At 36.7% G+C, this 25987-nt stretch overlaps 1 protein-coding gene across 19 annotated transcripts in view; it reads right to left on the bottom strand.

Moving 5' to 3' along the window:
- Positions 1 to 25987, bottom strand: part of UNC79 (unc-79 subunit of NALCN channel complex) — a 106632-nt gene that overhangs the window by 9818 nt on the left and 70827 nt on the right. For all 19 annotated transcript variants that reach the window (XM_085580653.1, XM_085580665.1, XM_021541307.4 and 16 more), the window contains 11 exons: positions 25248 to 25388; positions 21336 to 21374; positions 20306 to 20418; positions 20136 to 20221; positions 19130 to 19303; positions 17503 to 17571; positions 16806 to 16916; positions 11252 to 11356; positions 7438 to 7515; positions 4902 to 4991; positions 1321 to 1496 (listed from right to left, as the gene is read on the bottom strand). In XM_085580653.1, the coding sequence (XP_085436779.1) occupies positions 1321 to 1496; positions 4902 to 4991; positions 7438 to 7515; positions 11252 to 11356; positions 16806 to 16916; positions 17503 to 17571; positions 19130 to 19303; positions 20136 to 20221; positions 20306 to 20418; positions 21336 to 21374; positions 25248 to 25388 (1182 nt within the window). The remainder of the gene's footprint in view (positions 1 to 1320; positions 1497 to 4901; positions 4992 to 7437; positions 7516 to 11251; positions 11357 to 16805; positions 16917 to 17502; positions 17572 to 19129; positions 19304 to 20135; positions 20222 to 20305; positions 20419 to 21335; positions 21375 to 25247; positions 25389 to 25987) is intronic.

Below are 25987 nucleotides of genomic sequence, written 5' to 3'. Positions count from 1 at the left end.
AATGGAAATGCTCTTCTCAATTCCCCTGGACACCATACAGCTGCCTTACCTCCACCGTGTTCCACCTCTCCACTGGTAACATGGAGTTAATTTCTGTTCTTGAGCATTTCCCTGCATATTTGGATTGTGTTTTTGAGGGTAGGGACTATGCTTTTTTGTGACAGTTAAGTATTTGTCCACGGTCTAGTGCAATGTCTAATTACAAAGTAAGCCTAGATAATCTAAAAAGGAAAAGCCCTTTACTGGTGACATCTTGTCCATCCCTTTGCTGCTTCCAAACCCTGTCTAAATACTTATTTGATTTCATAGGCACAGGAAAAAGAAATTGTTATTCCATCAATAAATTACTATTTACTAGGCCATTCTCCCTGCTGGTTTTGGTTTCTAATTTGATGTCATTGTCAAAGATTCATATTACCCAAGAGGTATTCCATTAATTTTTGGTTTTTAATAAAATTTGATACAATGCTCTTCCTCAAGTGCCTACAGAATCCTAAAGTAACTCATTATTTTTAATTCAAAACACATGTTCCTTTTTTTTACATATAAGAAACTAAAGTGCAAGGATTTAAGCGCTCCATTATTTCCAAAAGCAGATATGCTCCACATAAATGCACATGCAGATATATCTAAAAGGACTGGAGCCTAAACAGCTTAGTCCCCAGAATCCTGGACAGGTAGTCTGGGACAAAGCTGGGACAGGAACACAGGTCTGTTGTAACATAGTCCTGTTGCCTACACTCAAAACAAGTCATTTGTTGTCACTGTAACACAAAGGACAGTACTCTGCTTTTTCTTAGAAAATAAAACACTGTACATCAGGATGTCTCTCAGTGAAAAGGGACAAAAAACGTCTTGAGCAGGATTTCTCTCATTTAACTTTAGCCAGGTGAACTTAGTAGCTTATCATACACCAGTAGGCTACACTTTAAAGTTCTCACTCACTTGTATTCCATTATTTCAAAGACCATTTCCCGTTTAATTGTCTATAATTCAGAAAATATTATCTGTAATACTACAACTGATCAAGTGCCTGTGTGCTTTTCACTGTCTGCACCTAGACCAAGAATCAAGTTAATTTCCAGAGTTACTCCAGTCAAGCCCCTGGAGTTACCTCCACTATCCCTTTGGCATGTACTTTAAATATGATATCAACAAACTCCTCAGTGAAGGATCAGGGAGCTGCTGAGCAGCTGTTTCAATGTCCTACTGCCACCATTTCCTGCTGTGGGTCTTATCTATGGAATCTGGCAATAAAAACAATTTTGTGAAGATTTTCAACTCATTTTAGTATTCCATTTTGTGTAAAAGTGCTCTCACCCTTGTTGCATTGCTGAAGGAGGATGGTAAAGCCAAGGCAAATACCGGATCACAGCTTTGTTGTCCCTGTGGTTCCCCCGGGTGATTTCCATAGCAGCAATCTGAGCTAAACCAACTTTCAGATGTCCACCAAATGTGTCTTCATGCAGTGGCTGAGAACAAGTCTTCATGTGACTCTGCAAGGCAAAGATCTGATTTCCTACCCAAAAAGAGTATTTCACTTGAATTTCTTCCAAAAAACAGCATATTCTATTTCACTCCCCTTCAATTCCTTCCCAGGATCTCTAACTGTGTCTACAAAACAAAGCTCAGAAATAGATTTTTAAAAATTCTCCACTGCCTATATTAGTAACACCAGTATGATGCAGATCTTTCCACAGAGACCCGCAATTCCAAAAGGCCATAATATAATAATATAAAGACATAATACAGATTGAGCAAAATGTATAGGCAGCTTTTGTATCGGCAAATTCAACAGCTGATAAATACAAATTAATGCTTGCAATATCCAGAGAGCTTAGGTAAAAATGAAAGAATCTAACCATTTAACAACATAGCATCTGGGCAGGAAATGCCTTCCATGTGCAATATTCCATTTACATGTTCAGAAAGAAGCTCTCACTTATTCTCCAGCAATATGACTATATTGCACTAGTCAGCTATATTGCACTATTCAGTTACAAATGCCTTTAAGCTCTGGCAATAAAATGGCCAAACCTCTTACCAAAAAACATTCAACTATTTATGCTTGTCAATATATTTTATTCTGCTTTGCCAGCTTTAAGGGATGTTTCATTGCTGCTTCTTGAGAAACTTCTGTATTTCTATTTGGCTAACTTTGCATTACCTTCTGGTACTAGACTGTAACAGAACACATTCTAACTGCAGTTGCTTGCTTAAAAGGAGAGCCATATGCTTCACACAAGAAAATCAGGTCATCAGTTATCCAATTATCATAACAGGATAAAAATCAGTGAACCAATAATATTTTTGTAACAGATAAGTATCCAACCACAGAAAGTTTAACTAAGTGCGATTTGAGAGTGTAAGTCTCTTGGAAGAGAAAAACCCCCTATGTACCAGCACGAATATTTAATGACTTTGCTATACAGACAGGTTAAAAGGATAGTTATGCAGGCAGATATATTATAAATCTTCAAAAATGGTGGAATTTTCTAAATAAAATCCTGCCAAGCTTTATCAATTAAGATGTTATCTCAAAGGGGAAAAGAAACCATAACAAACTGAACAGAAACAGTACACTGAAATGAGATTATCTTGAGAATTAACATTTACACCTTTTTTATAGTGCAGTAGTTCCTAATATACAGGATTGAAAATAATTTGCTTATTTCAAAGAAATTATTCTTGGATATGCAAAAGAAGACATTGGATATAAATAAACAACTTTAACTAGGTCTGTTCTCTGAATTCCTACAGAGAGTAGAAATTTCCAAATTTAAAAACCAGCTTCTGCTGTTGGGATTGTTACTGGTCATATAAATCATACAGGATTCTTTGTTAGCTACAGCCCCAGATTCTGCTGAAAATACACACTTGTCATAAGAAATTGTACAACTGGATGATCTTAGGACTAATTTTCTAGGGAGTAACACTTCTGTTAATAAAACCCAATAAATGTAAGTAAATATATTAAATGAGCTTGAAAGAATTTTAATCTAGATGTTGTGAATTTGTTTGAAGTTCTGACTATTTGTAAACTTAGAAATGCTTAAAAATATTTTCTCGAACATGTTGAAACCACAAAGTAAGTTTTATCTGTTTAAATAAAAACTGCCTTTTAATTTTAAAAGACAGAAAAGCTTATTATTTGCAATACATAAAATTATGGTCATATTTGACTCTCCTATTATGCTAATTTTGTCCTCAGATTCCTGTATTACATGGCTAACTCAAAACAACATGGAATTTCTGACTTAGTTTAAATGGCTAGATGACTGACTTGGGAAACTTCCTGTCCAATTTCAAAACATGAAAAGGAGAAAACAGGTAAAAGTTTTAGTTCATGTTCTACCCATACCCAAAAATAAAATTTTAAAAAATAAATAGTCCCACTGAGGATAAGAAGTAATCATCAGACTTCAGCACTGTGAGACCAATTCTAAAAATCAGACTACAGAGCTCAAGGGAGATGAGCAGAAGGAGAAAGTCCAAACGACAGAAAGTTTTTTACAGAAACATTTTACACAAGAGAGAGAATACCTGCAAGTATTTATAAACAAATTTTCCCCATTCCTGGTTTCAGGTAAGCTGATTTTTTTTCCTGTGGAACTAGCAAACCAGATGTATCTCTTGCCTCATTTATGATTCATTTGCCTACCTATTCTGAAAGCAGTTCTGAACTTTAACAGAAATGGGTGAATAACTTAAGAGGATAGAGTGGGAAGGCAATCCAATTCAACTTCAAATGATTAATTACTTTGTGCTTTGAAGTAAATTTCTACTCCAGCATAACAGGCTGCTTCCCTTAGACTATTTTTTTTTAATTCTAAGGAATTCATGGCCAATAGGGTAAGAATTTAGGAAAAGGAATATTTTGTCCAGTAAAATACAGTTACAGAGAGTTTCAAGACACAAGTGTCAGTTTAGATAGGATTCTTCTTCCTTTGTGGTAAGTATTGTTAACATGCAGTATGATTTCCTCTCTGGGGCACAAGGTGGGTTTGAGAGGCCAGATGGACAGTGAACAAGTGAGTGTGTCAGAAACCAGTAGGGCAAAAATTCCATCTCATTGCTTCATAAATGAACTTCAGAGCACCAATGTTACTTAACGCTACTTATTTTTCAAAATATCTTAGAGAAGTTCCATTCTGTAGGAAATTTAATGAAGTTCCTCAATGAAACAGGAATTTTAGGTTTTGATTAGCTAATGATTACTATGATCTTTTTATGAAATGTATTCCTAAATAAAATAATAAAATTTTATGTTAACAGAAGTATTTTCCTATCACTCCTCTTAAAAATTTGGCATCCAACTAATATAAAGAAACCAAAATGTAGTTTGGACTACAACTGTAAGAGCCATTTGGTTTTTCCCCACCTCAACTGAATATAACCAGACAATGGAAACAACAGCATCCATTAGGAAAAGCACATCTACTCTTTTAGGTCAATTACTGCATTTTAATTACCTCTGAACTTCTAATAAATTTCAGTGTCTGTTTGTGTCTATAGGAGACACAGAATTCCTCCACAGGAGTGTACTTAGTTGTACAGGCAGGGAGTTTTATGCTTCCCTGAGTTATATTAAACACAACTGTGGACTTCGGTATGACATTTGCTTATCATCAACATTTTGGAAAAATCATGCCTTCATTTCTATTGTGTACTCATGATATTAGAATCAGCCTCCATTTCAACACCACATAAGCTATTTTTTACTGATGCCACAGAAGTTTCTAATCTATAACAGCACTAATATTCTTTTACAAGAGAAAGAAAAAAACTGTCAGTCACCCTCAAATATTTCCTACTATGTCTCACAGGAAGGTTCCTTACAGAAAACATATTTTTTGTCAAAAAAACTCATACACTTTAGATCAATATATGCCAGAACCAACCTTCAATTTGGTTAAGGTATGCATATCTGCAATGAAATCCAGCACTTCCCCAACATATTGCCTCATGCATTCCATTGCTGCTGTTCCACACTAAAACATAAAATAAAAAAGTTTAAGTACTGGGTTTTGCTTCACCAGAATACAATTAGTCTGTCTCAAATTCTTTATTTTACTTTTTAGTTAGAATAATTAGGAATAGGTATTCTTTGATGTTCTTCTCACTGTATTATCTCCTCTTATCTGATTATAGTATGAGAAGATAGCCCAGCTGCTGTAATTTCTTCATGCATCATAAAATACTCTTACCTGTGACAGCAATAAAAGATCAACTGATGAAACTTTCAAGAATATTCTTGTCATGTCATCCTGAAATTTACAGTGGTCCAGAATCAAAGTCTTAAAACCACAATGAGAATTTAACAACTCAGTTTTTTAAGCAGCTGAGCATTTCTGCAATTGGAACCAATCAGTTACAATCAAAGAAAACAAAATTCAGGCATAGATGCCCTTATTTCACATTAATCACAATGGAAAAACAGTTTAAGTAACTTCAGGTCTTCTATATGTAAACATCACTAAAATGAGCATCACTGAAATGTATTATGTTTTCTCGTTTATGCAAAAAACTAATGAATATTTCTTGTGTATTCCTGAAAAAAAAGTATTCAAAATACAGCATCATAATGGTACTTAAGCTATGCAGTGCTCCAGTTAGATCGCAAAGCATAAGCTTATTGAGAAGTCACCTGTGCCAGAGCAAAAACCTCAAAGGGAAAACACGAGGATTCAATGTGGTACTTGCTGTATTTGTGCACTACAGATTTTTATAATCCTCTTCCTAGAAAAGTGAGAAATGTGAACCTGGCCCTCAGCAAGCACAAGATGTGCCTGAGGTGCATAAAGCAGTCAACAGAACAAAGCTGTCAGATTAAATAAGGGCTTTGAATAAATCAGAGAGCCCTGCAGGGAAGCTTTGCAAAGGTGATGCTACCAACCCACTAGGTACCACATAAACCTCTGTTTACATGGTAATAGTCTGAGGTGAAGAAAATGCTACCTGAATTCAACAGGAACTATGGATGCCTCATTCTTAGGGGCCAAGTAAAAGAAATACGTAATTTTGAGGCTAAATTATCTCATTATTAAATTAGATATCTTTTTGAAGTCACCAAAATCTACTTTATCCTAAGTTATAGGCTCAGGGCAGAGCACTGCAGTGAAGTTTACAGAAGAAAACTACTGTTCTTTGACCTCTTTTTGATTACCTGCACTTTGAAGCATAGAAGCTTCAAAGATTATCCTATCTGAGGAACTAGATTTAGTTTTAGTCATGGAATTATTAGGCCACAGTTGAGTTTTACTGACTGAAATTAGAAAAACTGCTAGCATTCTATATTTAAGTAACCTGGGCACTCCTCATTTTTGTATGCCCCCTTACTATGCCACCTTCTGGTTTTTCAAATGTTGTCCCTGTCAGTTCCCACGACAGAATAAAAACCAGTAAAACATGGTCATTGGGAATCCTGTCTGTGTATCCTCCATCCAGTTTATGTACACTAAGGATTCAACCTGGGTTTTAGAATATCGAATAATAGAATTATGAAAGAGACTACACTCCAGCTTCTGCAAATAAATTCTCGATTGCACAAGACTCCTCTCCAACAACTTATTCTGTTTCATGCAAGCAGTAGGCAGCCTAATTTTCTGTGTTTTCTTCTGAAACAATCATGTTCCTATCACACCTTGTAACACCACTATTAATCTATCTATTTAAAGCAAGTAAAAATTAAAATATCATGTTGGGAGGAAAGGTATTATTAAAGATTGGCATTTAAAAAATCATGCACTTCAGAAGATACACAGGAAAGATCCTATTAAGACATCCCTAAAGCTGACAAACACACAAGGAAACAAGTTTTCCTCACTCAGCTTGTAAAGCAAACCTTGGCTAACCCTCTTCCATCTGCTTGGGTACTCAGTCACATATGATATGGAACAAGTCAAGACCTCCCATTGTGTTACTTCCTCCCATATTCACCAGGTGCATATTCAGTGCCTGGGCAAGGAGCACTTGTAATTTAGCTACACTCATCAGCAGGATATAGAAGAATGACTTACACATTACTAGAAAAATACCATTAACTCCCTTCTTTAATCAGATAATCTTTTATGAGAATGGTGGCAATGGCTTGTAGCTTTCCATCCTGCTACCATTTTTTATGCATTCAACTGGTCTGCTCCCCACTGAGAATTGCAGATCTCTGATTTGTCTTTTTGAGCACAGGCTCCACTCAAGTCAGTTATATGACTAAAGGTTATCAGTGAAAGCAAGGGAAGCAACATCAAATTCAGAAGTTTTCCACTGTTAATAAAAAGAATGAAGCATCTCAACCTCTGCCTGTAATCCATCTTACCAATCAGAGGAGAAATGAAAAGGACAGAAAATTAAAATGAAGCAAAGCAAGCTGAATAAGATGTATTTTTTAAAAAAATCAGAACAGCAGAACTAAGAAATGGACTTTGGTTCAGTACTTACTCCAGGCATTGAGGCAATCATCTGTTTATGTAGAATTGTTGACTCAGCTAGTTTTGTTCCAGCATCTGCACAAACAAACTAAGAAGAAATTAAAGACAAATTATTTTAAATTGTTTTTCAGGAACCGAAGACACTAATAATTTTTTTATTATTTCATTAAAATCAGTTCAGATCTCTTCTTGCATTTATTGATAGTAATTTGCCTTTAGAGATCTCTTTCTTTATAAACAACCTACTTAACTCCCTATTACAAATTAGATAATTTTATTGAAAAAAAATCTGACTTTAATGTGCTTAATTAACATATATGCTGTGCAAAAGTGATTTGAAGAATATTGTGTAACAAATCAGACTTTCTTTATGAAAAAAATAGATATACTTGCTATTTCTCCCATTTATCAAACATTCCTCTCATTATAGAGTGAACCACGATAGAGAAGGATAAGGCAGGATGCCATATTCTTCTCTGTGATATTACAACATGTCCTTGAAGTTCTACAACGATGAATTATATAAAGAGTTTTGAAGGTGACAACATACTAGTATGGTGTGGTATAAATTCTGCACAATACTACATAAACAAGCTGTTTCTAAGACATGGTCAGTGTCATGCTAATACAGTAGAATATCTCATTGCTTTTCTTATGCTTTTATTTTACCTTTTTTTCCTGTTTCTTTTTGTTTTCAAATCCCTTGACCTAAAATCTCCAATGTCCACATCATTCATACATTAAACTTGCTAATGCTGTTATTTCATCATTATACACTTCAATAATGCATTGGACACCCTGCAAATTATTTGCTTGTTCCTAACAATTTCTTGTCCTAACATTATATCTGCACTTCAACATTTTTTGTCCATAGTGATGCAATGTAACTTTCTAAGAAAGAGCAGACAGAAAATAACTGTCAACTAAGGTTTAAACCTTAATCTTCCTTCTGATTAAAAATTCATTGATATCATAGTACTTTCACAAACTGAGACAGATATTGACTACCATATTTTATGGATGTCTAATGCATGTATGTTAGCAGAACTCTCAATAACTGACTTCTCTTCATGAAAGTATTTCAAAATATTCTTTACAGCCCTAGAATTTACTCTTAAACATCCACAAGCTTTACAATAAAACAGATCAGGTACCCTGAATCTTAGAGACTGACTGAACAAGCAAATTCTAAAGAGACACCAGTACAATTTGAAGTGAATGGAAATCCTGAAGATTAAATGTGAGCAGGAGAAAAGTACTGGGAAACAAAATGCTGCGTGAAGAAGCAGTTCCTATGGAAACCCATGGAACAGCAGCATGTAGATGATGGCTTTCATTTGCTAGGACAAATTAAGAAGACAGTCTTTCTGTACCCTTTATCATCCAAAACTCCTATGCAAAGATTGGAGTGATCTTGTTAAAAATTCTCATTCTTTGTAAAGTGGGATAAAGTTAACTCTCATCTTAGCCTTAATGTCACCAGTGACACTGATGACACTATGTAACCTGGATAAACGTGGGTGTCAAATGTACCTTTCTAGGAACTCCTTTGTTAGTCAGCCCACGACTGATCTATCATTAAATTTAAGTGCTCATAGCTCCTTTGTTATCTGGAACAGCTTGACAGAATCTCTGTATTCTGTGTGCACTGTCTGTATAGAATCTTGCATATAGGCTAACATGTCCATGGAGACATGACTGCTGGAAATTAAAACCATTTCCGTTTGGTGCTGTGTTAACTCTGCTGTGTCTCTATTCATTCAAAAGCATACAATTTGAATTAATATTGTAGTGGCTTCGTGTGGTAAAGAGGTGAACCAATCCCTTAATTCTATTAATGGCACCAGAGAATATTTAAAAAATAAGAGACATATGCACTTTTACTGGTAGATTTTATTTAAATTTCTTAAATTACACTGGTGCTTAAGATGGGCTTAGTGGTTACTATGGTATTGCAATTCCAGAGGCTGTTGAGTGATTCAGACCACAAACTACTGAGAGCTGCCAATTTACAGTCAATGGGAGAAGCAGTCATCATGCCTCCAGTAGGCATCTATGGCAGATGGTCTGAATACAACCCCTATTCTTCACCACTGACTGCATAAAAACATAAGCTGGCTGCTTTGGATAGCAGGAAATATGAATCACTTCATCAGCCTCTGAAAGAGAGACATCATAAAAGACATTTATATCCACATTAGATGCTGTTGTGTAAGGTATGAATACATCCCAAAGTGAATACAGCATATGGGAGCAGCGCTAGGAGGAAAACCCAGGCAAACACCATTTCATCTCTATGAGGTAAAGTAATGTAAGAGAGTTTTGCTTACTGGGTCTCTCAGGCAATTGACTCAATATGAAGCACAAGTGTAAATCAGTTAAACCCCACTGCCAAAATTGACATGGCCTGTTTGCATTCTCAAATGAAACATTCAGGAAGGACTAGACAAGGGGATTGTTGTTCTTTGGGGTAGCCACAGGACTGAACTATAGGAGTAATGCAGAATAATTGCTTTATTCTGTAACACAGGAAAAATCAGTTCCAGCCAAAAAAAACAATGTACATGGTATCAAGGTGCCTCACTGCAGCCATAAGACAGAAAGAAGTTGGTTATTTGATGGTATTGACTGGGACTGAAAAAAGTAAGTTTGAGTTTAATAATAATTAACAACAAAAAAGATTACAAACTTGTGCTTTTTAACTTAAATAGATTTTAAAAAACAACCCTTAAGCATCAAAATTTAAAAAAACCCATGTGTTATTCTTCCCTTTCCAACTTCTTCCTCTAACACTGATGGCATAAGGGTTGTTTTCAGAGCTATCCTACTGTCATATTATTTCATTTGTCATATTGTCAGTATTACTTCCTCTGTCAACTGGCAGTCATTTACTTACTATGAATAATGTACCAGTACTAAAAGAAAATTAATCCACAGTAAGCTACACGAAGCTTTGACCATCATGGGAAGGGAAAGAGTGAAAAGAGTTGTGATGCTGGGAGCATTATGAGGGATCTATGTAATAAACACCTCACCTGGACCTTATGAAGTGCTGTTATGCTGGTCCCCTATAATTTTAAGTTTCAAATATAAGTTCCTAACGTATCATTGTTACCTCATTGTAAACAATGAGAGCTCATTACCTGTGATCACATTTGAGGGACTTCAGCAAATTTCTGTGGGACAAGCTTGTGATGCCAAACTGTGCCTTCTTAGAGGCAGTTTTCACAAGCCTGTATCTGATTTCCTCATATTTTCCAATGGTAGCTTGACTCCACAGAATGAAAGCAGCAGGAATATTGTCAATGGATTCTTTGCTGGAAAACTACAGGTCAAAAGAAAATGGCTTTCAGGAAGTGGAGACAAGCTTACTGCCAGAAAGTAAGTTCCGACCATGATGAACTAGCAGCCCTTCCCACACAACAGGTGATAGGGTTTGAGGCTAGGATATGAAGACAAGGCAGCACCAGGGGCAGCTGCCCCAATAGGACACGATACAAAACTCAACAGACTCAACCCTTATGGGTCCTTTCCAACTCAAGATATATTCTGTGATATTCAATACATCATCAGTGATGCACAGGTCATTATCATTATGAAAAACTTGGATTCCAAATATAGTTTCTTAAATTTTAATGTAGGAGCCTAAATCTATGCATCAATGCATACAAATGCAACTTGATTTGGATTTTAAAGTTCTTGCTTCCCTAGACATTGCTGGTACTTTCTGTAACCATGTTGGACTCAGTTCTTCAGCCTCTGCCCCACTCCCACTCTGGGCCAAGACAGGATCAATATGAGAATTACATCAGAATTTCCTGTACCTGCACCAACAGCAGCAGATTCATGTCTGGTAAGGGTGACTTTAACTTGAGTGCTTGCAGTAACTCCAGTATAACACAGCGTGTCAAATAGAATTTGTCCCTTTCCTGCCACAAAAAAACACAGAATTATGAATTTGCTGACAGCTACTAGTAAACCATAAAAATACTTTTTATCTAAGTTTGAAAAGTACCAGTTTCTGCTGTTTAAAAAAAAAAAAAAAGCGAACATCACTCATAATTCATATAATTCTACAGACTTAATGAACAGACATCAATGAAGGTGATTTTTCTTTGCTGTTTTATCAGACATTATATTCAAGATTTAGTATTTCACACATGAAATACAGACAGATTTTATAAAATAGTTATAAAACCCAGGTATGCAAACACAGCTTCCATTAAGTAGTCCCATGAAAAGAGGAAAGCAGTAAGAAATAACACAGAAGAACAAAACTGGCATAGTATTTAGCATTATTCTTTCACTGAAGCTGCCAAAACCAGTCTCTATTTCACCATACTCTTTTTCGGTTGTTATTCCCCTTTAAAAAAAAGCATGCCTCCACTACAGCTGCTTGGACCATCTATTTCCACTCATTAGACTTGCAGTACTTTTCCACTTCCACAATAAAAACAGTCTTGGCTACAGCTGCTACAACAGAAACGCTATAAAACATAGGGGGAAATCAGCCAGTGGAGATTAAAACACAAAAGTCTAAGAATAGAGTTGTAGGGCTGAGTCAGCAAGGAGTAGAAGAGATAAGATGGCCTTGTTATACATCTTTGACATTCTCCAACTTTAAGATAAGATAAAAACATGAAACAAATCTATAACCTGCTACTGACCACAGCAACTCAAGAATTTTGATAAGCAGGAGCGCCATGCTCTATTTCAGATAACCATTAGAGATGAAATAAATGGTCTAATAATGAGAGCATATCCAAAGTGTGCTTAAAATCTAAAACCTGGTATCCCCTTCATCTTGTAAATACCATGTACTTGCCTGCTCACTTAAGTTAAATATGTGAAAATTTCTACTCAGGCAGGGCCTCAGTTTCTCCACAAAATCTGTAAAATGGGATTATTTGTCTCTTCTTCAGAGAAGTTTTATGAAATTAATTAGTGAGAGGATTTGAAGGCCACCTCCAGCTGCACACAGGAGGAGCTGAAAGTGAGAGTGAGCTTTTGTTGCAGCAGACCAAGCAGTCACCAGTGTTCCTCTTAAGAGAACTGCTGTTTCCCCACTACCTGTGTGGCATACTAACAAAGCTTGCAGCAGCAGTGCACGTCTCCCACAGCACCCACATATCCCAGAATGAAAAAAGATTTTAAGGATCAGGCTTTGAATTGAGAGAAGGTGCCAAAAAAACAGAATGGTGTGTATTTCATGGAAGTTATGACTCCAGTCTGTGAATCAAGAGACCGTACTCCAAGCTTCTAGTTTCCTCTTCAATTACATGGAGTGTGCAGAAAGATAACACATTTAGATGAGAGAATGGGTCCCAAACTGCAGTCCTTGTCCTTGCCTGACTATACTGCTGCAGTCTAGGCAGCTAAACTTGCAGGAATCTAACACTCCAGAATCAGCTGTATTATGAAACCATTTCCTGAGGGGACAAATATTCAAAAGTCACACATTCCACATGCATGAGTGGTGCTCTGATAAAAAATATACAAAATAAGAATATCCAGGAGAGGTCAGATGGGAACAAATGTCTTCAGTAAGTTATCTCCAATAAGGCCATGAGCAGAAGCAAAAGGAAGAATAAGAACAAGGCAAGCATGTATAATTTCACCAACTATTTTCAGCTCAGGGAACTTCTAAGCTCAATGTGGTTTCTGTATAATTCAAAACTCTCAATGTATTTCTCTTCCACGTAACTGTCAATTGACCTTTGGGACTCATGCCAACCTTTAGCACTAATGGTGCTTGGTAAAGAGCCACACACTGTTGTGAAGAATCATTTCCCTTTACTTGCTTTGCCTAGTTCCTATAAACTTAGTATGTTCTTTACACTGGAAAGGAATGAAATTACCTAGTCCTATCTGGATCACTTGGGACCTTGCAGACCTCCCTCATATTCCCATCAATTGCTGCTCTTTCAGATCAAAGAGCTCTGACTTAGTTGCTCTGTATGTGGAACTCCAACTGTTTGATCATTCTTGCTATCATTACCTGAACTTCCTCTCACACTACAATATTCTGAGTGGGAACGAAGAAACAGAATGGTGTATAAGACCCACGGTGTAAACAAATTCTGATTACTTGTTAGAATTTCCCAGGGAGAGTGTCCCTTCCCACCATCATATGCCTTCCCAGACTTGTGACACAGACACTATGCAGTGCCACACTCAAGTCAGTTGACATTTACATCCCTCCAAAGAGTGGACACAAGTTCCTATCAGTAACCCAGTCCAGCAGCCTACACATACTGAAAAAGAAGGAAAACATAATTGTTTCAAAAGCATTCAACTATTTTACATACCAACATCTAAGCTATACAAGATATAACTGGGCATAATCTAGTGCTCTGTCAGAACACTAGAAAGGAAGCATAAGCTTCATGAATCCCAGCTTTCTTGGCTTTAGGGATAATACAACACCTAATTGCCTCTTTCTCAAAGAAGTCTCCCATCTCACGGTCTAAACTCTTAACATTTGTAATCACATGTGATGAAGAAAGATTGAGCACCATCAGGCAAAATGGTTTTTTGACATCAGATCTCTTGCTTCCTGCACTGTACATCAGGAGCGATGACATATAAGTCAATGGCCCAGAGTATCCTTCCTACCCAAGTCTACTTATTCCTATCATCCTGCTGGTGATAAATATGTATAAACTTTATATTCAGCCACAAAGCCATTGTTCCTTGAGAGTAACACCCAGGGGAGCCACAAGTATAAATCTACCAGACAGATACCAGAAGTGTCAAGAATACTCTACTTCAGCCACTACTCAGCCAAATTAACTCTCTCAAATGTCTGTGCATCCCTATAGAAAATGACTTTGCAAGCTTCAAATTGTGACTAACCACATGTCAATATGGAGAACATGAAGCTACTGAAGTTCCAGTAGTATGTCAGGGTCCAAACTTATTACTAAGAGTCAATTTGGACCTTTACTTGCTATACCCCAAGTAAGCCAGTATAAAGCAAAAATCTTTATTTTATCACTGCTGCTACTACAGTAATTAAAAATACTGAAGATCTGCCTCTTAATATTCCTTAAAAGATTCAATAGCAAAATCATGTGGCATTCTGCATTTACTTAGTAAGGGACAACAGAACACCACAAAAGGCTAAGTTTAGGTTCAAGCTTCTGCAGCTATAAGAGATAAGAAAGCCAGAAAGTGTCCATTTAGGACCTTAAGACACTTGAAAGGAAAACTAAAGATAGGAAGATTACAATCCACAGAAGACATGGCAATCTCAACTAAGAGTTCCAAAGGCACTGAAAAAAAAACAAATTCCTGACCTGGAACAGAAAGGAATTAGGAATCAGACAAGGAAATATCAGACTGACGTTGAGTCTTTAGGCTCCAAGACAAGAGAAACTCAAAAATTCCTGCCACAGGGTATTAGGAAAATGCTGGAGTAAAAAAAAATTTGGAGTGGTTGTACAGCACTGACCTCTACAAAGTGCATGTCAGAGTAGCTTGCACTTTGAAAAGACAAGAATCCTCCACAGCTTAGCTGAAAGTTGGTATTTTGTTCCAGTCAGCACACTCAAAATTGCAAAACAAGCCATTACATTTGAATAGTTTCAATGCTTACAATCATATTCCTTCTAGAATTCACTTCTATGTGTTGCTGTACCACATCACTCTTATTTACCTACAGTGACTTCCACTGCAGAGAAGCATCATAACTGATTTGGTGTTTTTTCTAACAACAGGCATTAATTTGACACTTCTAAGGCAAAACTATGGTAAGCTTTCAGAAATAGCAAAGATAATGCAGTGTGGAGTTCCACTAAATTAACTATTTTGTGGCTATACAATGCAGAACATTCACTAATGCTTCCATTTCTGGGTCATCAGGTTGCATTAAACTAAATCAAGAAGATTGTAATCCAAGCTTCCAGTGTGCAATTAAGTACTCACTACATTAACAGAACAATCAACCACAAAGCATGCAAGAAACAAGTGTGGGTTTTCTAATACCATGGTTTTAACTGCATTTTTCTGGAACTGAAGAGCCTGAGAAAAGTAAAAAATTTCCTGTAGTTCACCATTTGCTTTAGCAGATACATGAAACACTCTGATAAGACTACAAATGCAAGAGGGGTATCTTTGCCTTAGTTTTAAATGCGGCTTTTCTGTCTCAATGAAAAAAAAAAAACACTATTAGACTTCAAGTTAACATTTTACTCACTTTGCCTTGCCCAAAGCCTTAACTATAGATACAATTCAAAATCATTCCAAAAGCTAGGCAATCTCTTCTGTATTCGGGATTATTCCATTGTATAAACTCTTTCAAATTAGACAAAAAGCTAGTACTTGCTTGCTGTCATTAAACATAGTTAATTAATTTCTATTTAATGCTTCAAACCATTACATTTTTGTTAAAATGTTTCTTATTGTCTTGTGGTGCAGTTTTTCCACAACAGTGTCATTGCTTTTATCATTTCTTCTTCACTGTTTGTACAGTGATATTTTAAGTCTTAACAAGACTCAAAGAATGCATGTTCCAGTTGTACATTATCAAAATAGAAAATCACGTAACTACTTATGACAGAATGTTTCCTGAGGATTAATTACTGTTCTGACAAATGTAGCAAGGATGGAAAACTGTGCACTTAATGGCTAAAGCAACGTTTTTGCTCAGTACCTTGACAATCTACATAATGGAGTATATATGACCATGGGTTCAATTGCTTTTTTGTTGTTAAACTTCTTACCGATAGCTACAAAAATGAACCCAAGTAACAACTGTTACTTGTACACCATAGCTTTCATCCAGGAATCTTTAAGATTTTTTAAAAGTGTACATATACTGTTCCCTTTTTTCACAGCAACAGCCAAAGGAAAATACCCAATACAGAATGAACAGGATTCTAAGATGGAAAGCTCCTAACATGGAGTCTTCCATTTTAGTTAGTTGTCTACTGACTCCCCTCCCAGCTGTGCTCTCAAAAGGCACTATCAGGAATATTTAAGTTTTTACTCACAAGTGTGAGTGGCTAAACTTGTGCACTAGGAAAGATATGACTGTAAAGACATTTTAAGTGATGCATGAATACCAGGTATCTTCTCAATATGAGAAAAAAATGTCCAAGTCCCAAAATCGCATGAAAATACTTTTCTGAAAATACTTTTCTGAGCAACATCTGCAGCAGGTTCCCATCATCTGCGTCTTTACTGTGAATGTAAAACTCAACATTATTAAAAGGCACTGAACCATGATCACTACTTGATTAACCAAACTATGTTAAAACTGTTAACATGCCTGAAAATTGATACTGATTCCATCTTTACTTCCAAACTACTTGTGGTAAGTACGACTTTGTCCTGTTTTTCACCTGTCCCTAAAGGAAGAGACAATGGCACTGTTACCTTTGTGAAGGCTCGGTAGCACAAACCACATAGTTCCACCAGATAGGCCAGAGTGAAGACAGCATTCTGAATTACAAAACTCAGTAATTTTGAAAAAGGTTCCAGAAGACTCTGCAATGACATGTGTTACAGAAATCAATAACTCGTTGCCCAAAAAAGCAAAGAAGCATTCCAACTCTGAAACGCCTGAATAGAACAGCATTATTTTTAGCTCAGAGGTTCTCTGCCTGGGATTCACACTGTTTTGGTCAAACATCTGTATCATATGCCTTCATGCTTCTGTCAGAAGTTAGAAACAAAAAGTTAGAAAACAGTTTCACTTGTGACACAGTGTTTATAAGAGATTCTGTATAGTTTATGCAGGAAAATCTCACTGACTTCAGTGGAATTGTACTGAAAAAGGTCTAAGGAAGCTCATTACTCTTTCTTTTAAAGAAAATAATAGAGGAGGGGAAAAAAAAAGAGAACATCAAATCTTTAAGAAGACATACATTCACACCCACACAAGAATGTAATTCTACCCCCACTTTACTGTAACCTAGATTCCAAAGCTCTTATCATTCTCCAAACAGTATGGGAGTGCACAATTTTATGCTTACATATAATACTCTCCTAGCCAGGGGATATGAACACATTCATACAATTGCACAGGCTGACTATATCTGAGGCAATAGAATTTTGTCTTCTTGGAACTTACCCTGGTGGCACTAGTGGTAGGTATCTTCAACAAGCAAATCATGATTCTTAAACTAGAGTCTAAAGAACACTGAACATATTTGAAGGCAAAAAAGAAAAAGAAAATAAGTTAGTGTCTTTCTGTGTACATATCTTGCTTATAGTGGTAGCAGCTAGGAATAACTTACAAGTGAAGTCTGAAAAATTATCCCTGATGATTGATCTTTAATTACTTTCTCTAAACTAGCTTATTCTTGAACACAATCATACACCTTCAGTGAGATATAGGTGCATACCATCAACGTTATTTTATATGTCTGTGCTTGTTCTGGACTATATTTTCCCTCACATATTAAGACATCTCATAACATGTAACATTGGAATATGCCATGTCAGTAGCTGTTTCCTTAAGTTGTTTCTTAGAATGTAATGTTTATTTCAAATAAATCACACAGGTTACAGCACTGAATGGACTTTTCAGGATCAATCCACTGTCTTGCCTCACCCCTGCTGTAAACATCTAGAATATCAGTGTCCCCTACAACCCTAAAGAAAAGAACAGGAGATTGAAAGTTCAGGAGCAAGCAATTGCTTTTCTTGTATCAGTAATAATACCTTCCATGAATAGAAGGGAAATCAGAGTAAACCCTCCACCTAAAGGTTCTGTGAATGGTGGATATGCAGTTGGAACCAAGATCTACTTAATTTCTTTTTATTTATTTCAGTTACATAAGATGCAGCAGACTGGGGTAGCTAGTACACAAAGGGAATGATTATTGCCTGCTTGTCTTAGTAAGTGCTGAAGGATAAAGCCACAGTTTACCAAAAACTAAAGATGTTTCAAGATGTGACTATTGCATAATAGTGCCAAGGAATTTGATATCATTCATGTAGCCAGGTGGTGACAACCAATTTAAAAGACAATGTTATCAGTAACAGATTTAGATTTTGGATCCCTCAGCCCATATAGAACAACACTGCTTTGTATAGAAGAAATTACCACTGAGTTCATTCACACCACAGGAAACAGATTAAGTGCATCAGAATTCCATTTGTTTTACTGGAGTTTACTGGAAAGACTCAGAAGTTTTTACTGCAGGAGATAAGATCCCGCTGTATGTCTTCTGAGCTCTGATAAATCAGAGCCCAGAGTTTCTGTATTCAGTTTCTGTAACAATATTCTATTACAATCAGAACTACAACCTGGTCAGCCAAAGAGGCTATGCCCAAGTCCCAGCAGTCTCAGCTCTCTCTGCCTTGTCTGACTACTGTGTACTTTTGGCAAATTAATTAGGTGGTGCTGCTCTTCTTAAGAGTTTTACGTAGCTTCAACAATTAAAACCAGATTAATTTTTATTGTCTAAATACTGCCTCTCTCAAATGCAATATTTTAATCTAACAGAGACAGGGCATAGAAAATGCATAGGAGAAAGAAGTGAAAAGTACTCTGGTCAGAGTTGCTGTTGTTACCCACAGAAAACATAATTAAAGGGATGGATCAGAGATACAATAAATCCAGTCCTCTGGAAACATCAGCTGAATCATTAGGAAACATTCACAATAAACCATTCTGATTGGTTATCCACACTTTCTCCACAGTTTCAGTACATCCTGACCAATAGCTTGTCTCAAATGTCCACACATCATACCTTAAGAGGCAAAACACACGGGAGTTTAGTAAGGAAGGTCTGAAACTGATTACTAATTGTGGTCCAGAGGTTGCTGGGGGAATCCATCGGCAAGGCTTCCATAAAGGCAGCAATGTTTTCCAAACAGCGGAGCATCGCACCCCCTGCTGGCAAATTCTTTTTGTTGTTTAAACCCTGGGAAACAAAACGAGAACTGTGAACAATCATGCACATGCAGAAATGGTCCCTGACACAGTATTTGGAAGTGCTGAGATTAATTTGAAACCAGATACTGCATACTTTTTATATTATGTTAATGATAGTGTTGTGCTGGGAATTTGAGCTGTGTATGTGAAAGTTAGTCCAGCAGTTCCTAAAGTACTGACCAAAAGATTTTGAGCCAAAATGTTAAAAGCAGGGTCCTAACTCATAATCTGCTTAGACTGGCATGGCAGTAGAAAAGGCAAAACTCAAATTATTCAGCAGCAGATTTTTCGTGTTTTCCTTTAGACACTTTTAAAGAAGATATGTTCATTCACGTTCCGTAGACCATGTATGCTTTTGTGGCTTGTGTCCTGAAAAGACATGAGTAAAGTCTTTAGTTTTAAAGTGGTGCCAACATCTTGTATGAGGCAATTGTCATGTTCTTGCAAGGGCAGGATACATGCAAGTGACTAGCTCTAGTAGGAGGAAAAAATGATACAGTAGAAATATGCCAGCTGCATAGAATAGAGTCAGTGAAAGACAGGCAATAGATTTTTGGAATACTTAAGAGAAACTGTCATCAGATAAAATGAAGAGGGAGAACTGAGAAGCATGAGTAGAAATATTCCTGAAAACAAAAAGCAGTGGTTGGGGAAGGAATGGGATACACTGCCAGTGGTGAGGACAGTCTTACTACTTCGAGGAAGGACAAAAAAAAAAATTCAGTGTTTTTGATGAAGCAAGTTTGAATTCAAATGAGGAGAAATGACCCTGATAATGCTAATAAAATTAGCATCACTAACACAGCCAATTTTCAGCATACCTCTAACAGCTGACTCAGAGCAGCAATGGAACTCAGCTCACTGAAGTCCATCAGAGATGTAGCTAAGGTCCGTAAAAAGCTTCCATCTGAAATTGGAATGACATTTTTGTACTGGCTATTCATACAGAGGAAACTGAGGGTCAGAAATGCACCCAGGTATTGCACATTACCTTTAATAATGCTCTGGAAGAGCTGAGGGAAGATGCCATTGGGAGCCAGCTGATGGAACACACAACGGAGGAACTGCTTGGCCACACCTGCAGCATTTCCAGGGATCATCATGCTGAAAATGAAGGGAAAAGGAAAGAAGACAAAAATTCCATTGCAGATTAAACACTTGTCATTGCTGACTACATGGAGAAAATAAAAATGATGCTATTCTTTTTAATTATGGAATTGTTCAGTTATGAGTGAGACACTCAAAACTAGAACTGTCCTGATCCTGAGAAAAAGTACAGCAAGTTGATTTTATGACTTGAGCTCAAATATGAATAGATAAAAAAATTACATGCACATACATAAAGTATTCTCTCAATAAATACCCGTATCCACATAGTTTTATTTGTGAGTCCTGTGAAAATGAAATATAATCCTGCTCTCACCTTGTGTACTTCAGTGACACAGAATAAGGTTTCTGGCTTTTCACAAAACACATGAACAACAGGTAAACAAAAACAATATAATATTCATTTGCCTCTTGCAGTTTCCTTCAAAAGATGAAGTACTCTAATCATTCATAAATGAATGGTTTAATTTTAAAAGCCAAAGTATTATCTATTTACTCATAAATTGTACATGCTTTACAGCTTCACAAAATGAATTTATTCTATTCAGTATCTGATTTACATAATGAGGCATCACTAGCAAGGATTCTCCATGGCCAAGGAGGATTCACTTGACTGAATTAATGGAGATAGTTTATCAAGACAAATACTGAACACAGAACCAATTAGAAAAAGCTGCACTGAAATTGTGAAGACCAAACAGCATCTGAATCTGATTTTTTCCAGGTTTAACACATATGAATATGAGCTCCTGTTAATCTCCAGAAAATACAGGATATTTGAAATAAATGTAAAGTTTTTTCCTTTTACTCATAAATATTTTTTAGAAGTTAAATTTAGTTGATTTTAGGGTCAGGGAAGATGATGCTTTAGACCGATTGTTTCACTTTTGTCAAGATATCCTTTGCTACCATACCTTTCTGCTTGATTAGAAAAACTGGTACTTGATGCCAACCTGGAATAAAAATAAAAAAGAAATTGAAACTCATATGCTTTTTGTGTGTGTGTGTTTCATTTTTAATTAAGCCAATAAAGTACCATCTTAAATAAATAACACACACAAATTTTAGAGAACATTTAAAATGTTAACATAAATATCTTCTGAGGAGCACCTAAATTCAGAAAAATCATGTTTCCATGACATAAACTCTATTCAGTCTTGCAGTCTCACTAATGCTCAACTGCTCTAAAGACAAATTTTGCCTCTCTCTACTACCACAAAGATAATGAAGTAATGTTTTTGCCCTACAGCATATCATGGTTAACTAATTTTTTTAGAGAGAAAAAGTTTGCCAAAAGCTGCCTACTGATTGAATAGTTCTGATTAATGCAGCAACACAGACTAAGGAAAAAGTCTTTGCTTGGCCCTCTAAATTGAGGCTTCTAGTTTTCAGATATTGGCATTTAAATAACTAGCCTAATTTCCAAACCACTAATTACCTACAAGCTCTTCCAAAGTCAGATGAGAACAACTGTATTCTCAAAAATCAGGTCATTTATTTTAGTACTTAAATATAGACTTTAAAGCCAAATATGGGCATTCAGTGGTGAAAATACTGACAATCTTAAAAGTAAAATCATGCACTTCAAGATGCAGGACACATAAATTAATAGAATCAGGACTTACAATATCAAAGCAAAACACTTTTAATATCAAAAGTCACTAAAAAGCCATACACTGTAAAGCCAATATAAAGATGGACACTGGAAGCATCCCTTATATACAAAATAAAATTCTTATTTTAATCTGCTGCAAATCAGTATTCCACATGGTATAAGTTGATAAGTCTAAGGGAAAAGTTAATAGAGCTACACTATTTTATATCTAATCTTCAATGGCATATTTTTGATTCATGATCCTTTTAGCCTGGATTTAGCTGTTTCTCATCCTTGGTCACCCCCTGATCTGAAGACAGTTTCCTCTTTAGTCAACTAATAAAATCCAAAAAGGACCCTAAGGCAGCTCAGTCAATTTTAATGAATTATGCATGACAAGCTGGGGACACAACATACTTCCAACAATGCAATAATCTCTAACTTGATGGTGCAGGGGACTAAAGGTTATCTTCAGTTGTTCTAGCATAAATCAGAAAATCACATTAGAGTTCCTGACTCCAGTATTGTTAAGAGGAATCCACACTAAAATACAACATATTATTTCTGGTGTGCAAAGCTAATTCTGGGTGAGAAAGGTCTGAGGCCACCCTCAAGCAATACAGGCTTTCATTCTGGAATGACTGTAGCACACATTAAGGCACACAAGGATTTCTGCAGAATTAATCAGACTGATCACATGCCCAATGGACATGACACCTATGTTCAAAGATCTACTGAAGTACAGAAACACAACAATGTAAAATCTTTCTTCTAAAAGAAATCAAAGTCGAATGTTTTTCTCTCCTTTTGAATGTGATAATGCAAGCATGGGGTTTGTGACAAACAAAACACTAGGTTTCCAACTCTGGAAAAACTTCACCTGACATGAACTACAGTAAACACTTGGGAACATCTGAAAATTTTCCAAAATGTACGGTCTGTATATATTTATCATTGCTACTCTAAATATTTTATTGCACAAGTGCCATGAACTCTCATCATTATCTCCACTCTGCAGGCCATAAAGCAGAACAGGAAATGGATGTGTTCAAATATGTACACATTAGGAACAGAAGTTAAGTTTTCCACAGCTCCTCACTAGCTCAAGTCTAAATTTAACTTTCAAACACAGCTTTAATGCTTGGAAAGCTAAATCTCACTGGAAAACAGTTAAATAAGACTCAGCAAGTCAAGAATCTTGATTAAAGAACTAGATCATAAATTTAAATGCAAGTCAGAGTCTTAAAAACACTTCAACCTTTAATTATCAGTTACTTGAACCCAGAAATTTTTCCCTTCTGAAAATCCCAACAGATGGCTATCTGTGTCAGTGGGTACCCAAATAACTTTTGAAAATTTTTCTGTGTGTTGTTTAGGTCCTGAAACACCTTGGACTTCCTAACTCCTTATTTTCCCCTTCTATGCATGAAAGTAGTAGCTCTATTAGTAAGAATAAAAATGCAAAAAGTCTAATTCACTTCCACTTCTGCTGTTAGACGGGTATTGGGAGCTATATTTTGCATATTTTCAAAGTAATTCCTTTGTGGGGAGCCTCTTATTGGATCTAGAATTTGTCAGAAATTGCAACCAGCAGGAACAAGACAGGACATTTACCAGGAATACCCCATGTTGCAATGTCATCTGCTGCTGTAAAACAATCAGCTGTCTCACAAAGAGCTGTCTCACTCTTAAGATGCAGCATTTCCCCCTCAAAACACAGAAAAAAGTAGCCCACTTATCCCTCATCCCTTGATAATTCATCTTCCAAATTATTTACTCTCTGTGGCTGTAGTACTGTTGTATTTACAAGAATCACACAGAATGGGCAGCATCCATCCAGATCTGAAACTCTGCCTCTGCCAGAGTTAATTAGCAGTGACAGCAGGGAACTGCAGCCTTGAAATTAATGGAAATGGAGGACATGAAGAGCTGCTGTGTTCAAATGGAATTGGGAGGTAGTGGAGAAGCAAGGCTGTGGAGGGCCATGCCCCTGCAGAAGCCACAGTCAAGCAATTCGAACTTCAGCCTCCAAAAAGAACATGGAGGAGGAGAGCTGTGCAATGTTTCTGCATGTGTAGTGCTGTCAGAAATTTATTCTGGAACACCCCATCACATCCATCCCATCTCTGAAGCAAGTAGTTGTGGAAGTGGCTGAGACAGCAACCACAATAATTCAATGGTAATGATACATTTTAATTATCCCATGCACACTGGGTAAAAGTAGCAAGAGAAAAATAATGGCAGCAAATGTTCAAGACTGTCTCAGAGATTTTCACACAGCAGCTGGTTTGGAAGCCCTTATAAGGCAATGCAAATTTTCACCTAGCATACAAAATATGGTTGAAAAGCCTGAAGAGTGTCAGGTATGCTGATGAATGATCATACCTAGGAGTCAACACTCCTCCAGAAGCAAAGGTCAGAAAAGCTGACCACATTTCTGCATAACTTCTAAAGCAGGAGCCACATAAAAGTGAAAAAGTGTGTCAAAGCAGCAACAAGGAGAGAGCCAAGAGAATGCAATTCCTGTAAGAAGCACAGAAGCTGTTTATGAGCATTATGCTGGAAATATAGGGCCAAGGTACTGTAGAGTTGTTAAGAAAGACCTCAAGAGAGCAGAAAAAATAAGGTAAGGGAGGTTATTAGAAAAGAGAAGTCTTCTTTCAAAAAGATGAAGTCCTGTCTCAAATGAAAGCAGAAAAGACCATAAAATCTGACAAATGGGGTATAAAAAGCACTAGAAGGCAGAACAAAACAAAACAAAAAAAACCAAAAAAACATTTTAAGGAGCAGCTAGCAGGAGGAATAAAAACTAACAGTAGAATTTTCTTTCTTGCAAGGACCAAGATTAAGAAGCACACCAATTGCTGCACCAGTTGCTGTTCAGGTAACAAACAGGGTAGTAAATAAATAAGGGTAATGTAGAAAATCCGAATTTATTCTTTACATCACTGCTTACAGTGGGACAACCTGAGGAGATTCCTGAGCTGGAACTTCCCTTTGGGAGGGTAAAAGGGGAGAATATCAAAGGAGCTGCCAAAAAGTGAACTGACAGTGGAAGAAGTTACATAAGAAATTTAGAAAATGATGAGTAACAAAGACACAAGACAGAACCAGATGTTATTCACTTGAGAGTTTTAAAATATACACTTTTGTACAGTGAAGTTTACATAAACCGAATTCCAGGCACAAAATCCTTTCAATCTCGTTGGAGAGAGGAAAGTCCTGGATTTACCTTCCTACAGACTGCATGATGTCCAACAGCAGAGGAGCAGCCAAGTCTGGACTGAGGTGAATGAAGGTTGAGAGCACAACTATGGCCAGGCCTAGTGTTTCTTCATCATATTCTTCAAGAACAGCCCCACAGTCATGGCACCTGCAAGGAAGTTTTTAATCCTGATGTTAACAATTTCAAACAAAGCCTTAGTATACATAAATCTGTGTTTAATTATGTCTTTTAAAAGTATTGCTACTTGGTACATTCTATTCCACATTTATTTAGACAGACAATGAAATTGTGATCTTTCTATAATTAGTGACAGTCCATAGTTTTCAAACATTCATAGAATTTCTCACTAGCTACACTGCCTATTTCTTTAGTAACAAATGAAAGACAGCCCCAGGGCAGGCCTTGTTTTGGGTCCTTCCTTGGCAATTGTACTCCAGCTGCCTCACTGTGTCAGTCTGCACTGTCCAAGAGCGATCTGCAGTAGTCTGGCCCCTAGCAAAGTGAGCACAGCCAATTTGTGCAGCTTGGGCTAAGGCCCAGCCACCATAGACACAAACAATGACATTCACAGATGATGTTAGAGATGGAACAATTTCACATTGCCCTTTCTGTCAGTCATGAATTATGAATAACAAATTATACAATTAGAAAACAATGATCTGATTGGTTCCCACAGCAGCTACAGTTACTAAGAAATAAATGAAAAGACTTGTCAGGGGCACAGAACCTTAGATGTCAGAAAAGTC

Source organism: Lonchura striata, chromosome 5 (assembly GCF_050655825.1).
Source record: "Lonchura striata isolate lonStrDom1 chromosome 5, ASM5065582v1, whole genome shotgun sequence".
Taxonomy (NCBI): Eukaryota; Metazoa; Chordata; class Aves; order Passeriformes; family Estrildidae; genus Lonchura; species Lonchura striata.
The sequence above is the reverse complement of the archived record's forward strand: the minus strand, read 5'-3'. Positions and strand labels throughout refer to the sequence as shown.